General features: G+C 54.9%; 1 protein-coding gene across 4 annotated transcripts in view; it reads left to right on the forward strand.

Moving 5' to 3' along the window:
- Window positions 1-6,136, forward strand: part of COMMD9 (COMM domain containing 9) — a 13,015-nt gene that overhangs the window by 1,970 nt on the left and 4,909 nt on the right. Inside the window, exons 1-3 of one of the 4 annotated variants that reach the window (XM_014593079.2) lie at window positions 1,300-2,507; window positions 3,166-3,291; window positions 4,574-4,713. In XM_014593079.2, coding sequence (XP_014448565.1) covers window positions 2,454-2,507; window positions 3,166-3,291; window positions 4,574-4,713 — 320 coding nt within the window. In that variant the 5' untranslated portion in view covers window positions 1,300-2,453. Of the gene's footprint in view, window positions 1-1,299; window positions 2,508-3,165; window positions 3,292-4,573; window positions 4,714-6,136 lie in introns of those variants that run through there. The other 3 variants (XM_014593082.2, XM_014593080.1, XM_014593081.2) reach the window with 3 other exon arrangements.

Raw genomic sequence — 6,136 nt, forward strand, 5'->3', positions numbered from 1 at the left:
AACCACGGTCGCCTACGTGGGAGTCCAGCGACATAGCCATTACGCTAACTGCTGGTTCCCCCTTTGGGTTTTTTAACGCTCTTTTTCCCCCTAGGTTCTTTTTTAGAAATGAAGTTTTACTTACATTTCCATTGCGGTTTTTTTTTTTTTTTTTTTTTTTTGAGAGGTTTTCGCTATAGGTCGCGTGCGCTCACCAGACAGAGACAGAAAGCGAGAAATCACCCCCAGGGGGGATGGTCATGCTGCAATCCCTTCTCCTCCGTTCTCCTCTCGGGATCTTGGGCACGCACGCACACGCGCCCGGTGTGAGTTTTAAGCCACCGGGTCTGGGACATGAACCACAGTCGACTATGTGTGAGTCCAGCGACATAGCCATTACGCTAATTGCTGCCCCCCGCCCCCGCCACCCCAGGTTCTTGAGGTGGGAACTTTGATTACTGACTGGAGACTTTTTTCCTTTTCTAATAAAGAAATGCTGTAAATTTCTCTCTCAACACTTCCTTGGTCCCACAAATGCCCTTATGTTGTTTTCTCATTTTTGCATAGTTTTTAGAAATTTTTCTTGAGACTTCCTCTTTGTCTTATAGATTTTTTTAGAAGTGTGTTAAGTTTCTTTTTTTCTTCTCTTTTCTTTTTTTTGAAGAGATATTTGCTATAGGGCGTGTGCGCTTGCCAGAGAGACAGAAAGTGAGAAGCCACTCCCCAGAGTGGATGACCATGCCACAATCCCTTCTCCATTCTCCTCTCAGGATTTTGGGCATGTATGCATACATGCCTGGTGCAAGTTTTAAGCTGGGTCCAGGACTTGAACCGTGGTTGACTATGTGGGAGTCCAGCGATGCAGTTATTACGCCATACCATTTTTATTTTGTTACCCTTCTGCTATTGATCTCTGATTTTATTCCGTTGAAGCTACAGAGAACACACTCAGGTTTCCACTTCTTTTTAATGTATGGAAATTAGTCTCATGACTCAGAATATGACCCCCAAGCTTGTTTTCAGCAGGCCTGGCAGCAGGTGCGCACTCAGTCCTGTGGTGGGGCGGGGCACGGCGACAGCCAGCTATTCCCGCACGCCCTTGCAGACGTCTGTCCAGCCGTCCTCCAGTAAAATCTGTGGAAAGATTGGTTTCGACGCCTCCCGCTCCGCTGTGGGCCTGCCCTCCCCCGCACAGCTGCCGGCCGTTGCTCCCATAGCTCACATCTCTTGCTGCTGGGTGCTCACACGTGAGGGTGTCAGCTCTGCCACTCTGGCCCCGATAGCACCACACCTGAGGGGCTTCTGGGGGGCAGCACTGAGCTGGCGCCTGTTTTAGTCCCTTCTGCCAGTTTCTGTCATTTAAAATACTCGGACTGTTCACAGTGAGTATAATTATCAGTGCTGGTTTATGGCTGCCATTTTATTTTTTCTGTCTAGTCTTAATTTTATTTTTACTTTCTCTTGTCTTCCTGTGAGTTATTTGAACAGTTTTTAGAATCCCATTTTGATTCACCTGTACCCTTAACATGCGTGTGTTTTGTGACCTTCTTAGTGGTTGCTCTGCTTATTGAAGCATACACACAGAGTGTACCGCCGCCTATGGCTGGCCTCGCCGCTTTACCATTTGGGGCGAAGCAGAAGCTTCACTTCGCTCTGCACCCCTTCAGCTTTCCTGCTGCTCCTTAGCCATTTTTCAGGTAGAGCCACATCGACAGTGTCATGACTTCGGCTCTGCCTCGGACGTGATTTAGGGAACGGGAGGGGAGCTGCCGTCTCCATCTTCTGCGCCGTCCCCCCTCCAGTGCTCCTCGTCCGTTGCTGCGTGCTGCAGCCTTTCCCCAGTGGCACTTCCGTGACAGCTTTTCTTGCTTTTCTTCGTCTGGGAATGTCCTGATTGCTGCTTTATTCCCAAAGGGTGTTTTGTGGTTGGGGTTTCTAATTGACAGCTCTAGTCTTTCAGCACCCGGAAAATGTGCTGCCTCCTTCTTGCTCCTGGGTTCCCAGGACGAGGCTGCTGACCCGGTACCTGTCCCCTATGGGTGGAGTGTTTTCCCTGCAGTTGCTCTCAGGGTTGTGTTTGCCTTTTATTTTCAGAAGTTTAATTGTGAGGTCTCAGTCTAGCTGTTTGCAGTTACCCCATCTCGGGCCCCCGCGGGCTCTCGGTAGGCGGTTATGACTGTGCTACAGTCCCTCCTCACCCTCCATCTTGTCTGGGTTTTGAGCATGCAAACACAGCTGGAGTGTTTTTCGAGCTGCTGGGTCTGGGACTCACTCAGACCGTGTGGAGCCCTATAGGCCCCAAGGGACTCCACTCCAGGGCTGCCTGGCTGCTGCGACCACCTTTGCTCCCATTTCTGTGCTGAGCCCATCTGCTCAGCTCTCTGTTTCGTGGTTATATTTCCAGGTCTAACATTTCCGATTGGTTCTTTTTTATGTCTTCGATTTCTTTGCTGAGACTTTTCCTTTGAAGTCCGATGATGCACTTTTTAGTGACACCTGGACGCTTGTGTGGCCTTTGGAAACCTGAGGTATTCGGACATTGTATCTGCTCCAGCTGCCCTCCCTGACCCTGCTGAGGCAGGGAGGGCACCACCTCTACCCCCCAGTTGGAGGCTGAAGTCCAGGTTCCCACTCCTGTTGCTGTGGGGCCTAGGGGGACTTGTCACAGCTGGAGGCGGTGGGGAGGGCAGCTTGTCTCCGCAGTCCCAGCTTATACCGGGGGTGAGGCCCAGCCTTCCAGACACTGGACACTGCCGAGGAGAGGGTGGGCCTCGTCCAGCCCCTCAGCCTTTGCTGGCCCCCTGCAGGCTGGCCACAGGAGCAGTGCTGTCAGGGCCTCCTGTTGCTGGCGCCCTTTCCAGGGCCGCTGGCAGGATAGGAAGGACAGGAGTGCTTCGGGCTCCTCTGTGCACCAAGTCGGGGAAGCTCCGGGCTGGCACGCCCCGCCACTGCTCGGCCGCCGCTGGGTCTGTCCTGAGCAGAGCTCCTCCTGGTTCCCGGGCTTGGGTGTGCCAGTCTGGAACAGAGTGTACTTCCTGGGTGGAACCGGGCCCTATGGTGCAGGCTCCTTCAGCACACGGTCTGGGGAGCCGTCTAATGGTGTCGCACCACGGCCAAGACACTGTTCTCAAAGCATGCGTTTCCAGAGTCCAAGTTCGTTCCTCCCATCTGTGGATTAACTCGTAGGCCTCCTCGAAAGACGTCGTCAGACAGCTGTGCCAGGAGAGCTTCTGCAGCATGGCCCCCAGCTCAGAAAGACTCCTGGCGGTTACGTGCTCCGGCCTGTCAGTGACCCGGGAGGAGGCCGCGCAGGTACGGGGTCGGCGTGGCCTTGGCTTCTGGTTCTCGGGACACCTTACTCTCTCCCGAATTCCCCTTGAGGACACTTCTCCGAGCCCCGTAGCACGATAGCAAACAGCGTGGATTTCTGACGTCAGCGAACAAAGCTATTGTCTGGGGCCCTTCCTCTAACTTACGGAGCTAGACGTGGAGGGGGTTTTCCAGTCGGGGTAGGACTCCAGCCTGGGTCCTGGGAAGGCCAGATACTGAGCTCCGTAGGGCTCTCTGGGTGCTCCAGGCCCTGCCATCACTCTGCCCCAGTCGAGTCCCTTCTCTGCTCGCCTGGCCATAGCAGGTGGCCGAGGACGAGTCAGGTTACTCACGCTAGCTTATGTGGAGGACAGCCGCTTCCCAAGGCAGGGGTTCAGGAAGCGAGCGTGCTCATCCACGTGCAGCAGGCGCTCCTTGTCCCCTGAAGTCAGCGTGGCTATGGAAGGGCCTGAGGGAGGGCGTGGGTGCCTGCCATGATCTCGGGGGTGGGGGGTCACAGAAGGGAGATGGGCCAGCGCGAGATCGCATTCCTGAGAGGGTGCAGCCAGGAGCCGAGGACGTTCTGGGGATTCTGGGAGATAACGAGCAGAGCTCAGGTCAGGACGGGCCTCCCGAGGGCACGGTGGCTGGGCATCTGCCCGACCCAGCCCCACTGGTGGGAAAGGGTTGCGTCTGACACAGTGAGGTTAGGGAAAGCCCAGAAGCAGAGGAAGTGCCCTCCAGAGAGTTCTCTCACATCACAAGGGTAGTGTGGGCCACATGGGGCTGCAGGTGTGCTTAGAGGCTGGCGGGGTCAGGCTCCTCTTCCACAGCCCCCCTCTGCCCTTGGGATGACGGCTCAGGAGTGAGGACCTGCGATCGCGCTCACACTCTGAGAGCCAGTGTCCTTGGCACAGCTCAGCACCAGCACAGCCTCAGGGCTCTCCCCCAGAGGCAGTGGACCCACTCAGTGTTGCCTGGCAACACAGCTGACTTCCCGCTGCTCAGGTTTCTCTGGAAACAGCCTGGAAAGGTAACTGAAGGTCAGATTCTGCAGGAAAGAAAAGGATGTGTTAACCTTTTGCCCACCAGGAGAGATTCTGGCAGCCAGCCAGCAAGGTGGGCAGCTCACCTGCTTCTAAGGTGGTTCGGCCAGCCAGGCTCGTGGGCATCGGCCTGTGCTGTGGAGGACCCACGGCCCAGCAGGACGGAGTGCGTGGTGCTCGGTGAGTTCAGGAGCTGCCCGCCCTGCCACGCCCCTGAAGCCGGGCTCCTGCCTCCTCAGGTGCTCCAGGCGCTGCACCACCTCACCAGACTGGTGGTGTTCCGGGGTCTGTCCTCTGCCGAGGCGGTTCTGGCTCTCTTTCCGGAAAATTTCCACCAAAACCTCAAGAACCTGCTGACAAAAATCATCCTAGAACACATGTAAGTGCTCATTCCTTGAGTTTCTTCTTTTATGTTTTTGTTATTTTTTATTCTTGCTGTAAAGTAATGACAGTGGTTAAGGGGCTGGACTCCCACATGGTAGACTGTGGTTTGAGTCCTGGTCCCGGGAGCTGGAAATTCATGCGATGTGTATGCATGGCCAAATTGCTGAGACGAGACTGGAGAAGGGATTGTGGCATGGCTGTCCCCGGAGGGGTCATTTCTCACGTTCTGTCTCTCAGTCTCTCCGGTGAGCGCACAATTACATGTTCATTGTTTGAAACATTAGAAAATAGAAACAAGCAAAGGGGGAAATAAGACACCTGCAATCCCATCACCCAGAGGTCAGCAAGGCTCCTCTCTCCCTGGAGAGCCTTTTAGGGCTTCTTGTTTTCACCTCTGTGGAGGGGCTGGCTGTTGGCTTGGCTTGGCTTTTGTTATGCGTGTTTCTTTTTTAATGCCAGACAGCGTGTACCAGAATGAGAAAGAGAGAGCACCCCACAGTGAGGCCTGGGCACACAGCAGTCCGTTTTCTTTGTTTCTCTATCTTGTCAGAACCTGGGCATGTGACATGCAAACCCAGTGTGTTGCCACCAGGACCGGGATTTGAACCACAGTAGGCCATGTGGGATTCGGCTCTCTGCACAGCAGTAGACCACCAAACTGTTGGACCGGTGTTTTTTTTGTGCTTTTCATAATGACAGAGCATGCAAGAAGCGGGGGGCGGGGGGGAATGAGCCAGAGAGAGAGTGAGTGCATGCATGATGAGGGAGGGGGAGAGAGAGATAGAGTGCATGCATGATGAGGGAGGGGGAGAGAGATGGAGTACACACATGATGAGGGAGGGGGCGAGAGTGAGATAGAGTGCATGCATGATGAGGGAGGGGGAGAGAGATGGAGTACACGCATGATGAGGGAGGGGGAGAGAGCGAGATAGAGTGCACACATGATGAGGGAGGGGGAGAGAGCGAGATGGAGTGCACGCATGATGAGGGAGGGGAGAGAGAGATGGAGTAGAGCGCTGATGATGAGGGAGGGGGAGAGAGCGAGATGGAGTGCACGCATGATGAGGGAGGGGAGAGAGAGATGGAGTGCATGCATGATGAGGGAGGGGGAGAGAGAGAGATGGAGTGCACGCATGATAAAGGAGGGAGAGGGAGATAGAGTGCATGCACGATGAAGGAGGGGGAGAGAGCGAGATAGAGTGCACGCATGATGAGGGAGGGGGAGAGAGCGAGATGGAGTGCACACATGATGAAGGAGGGAGAGGGAGATGGAGTGCACGCATGATGAGGGAGGGCAAGAGAGCGAGATAGAGTGCACACATGATGAGGGAGGGGGAGAGAGAGATGGAGTGCACGCATGATGAAGGAGGGGGAGGGAGATAGAGTGCACGCACGATGAGGGAGGGGGAGGGGGAGAG

This window comes from Tupaia chinensis, unplaced genomic scaffold (assembly GCF_000334495.1).
Source record: "Tupaia chinensis unplaced genomic scaffold, TupChi_1.0 Scaffold139733_1, whole genome shotgun sequence".
Classification (NCBI taxonomy): Eukaryota; Metazoa; Chordata; class Mammalia; order Scandentia; family Tupaiidae; genus Tupaia; species Tupaia belangeri.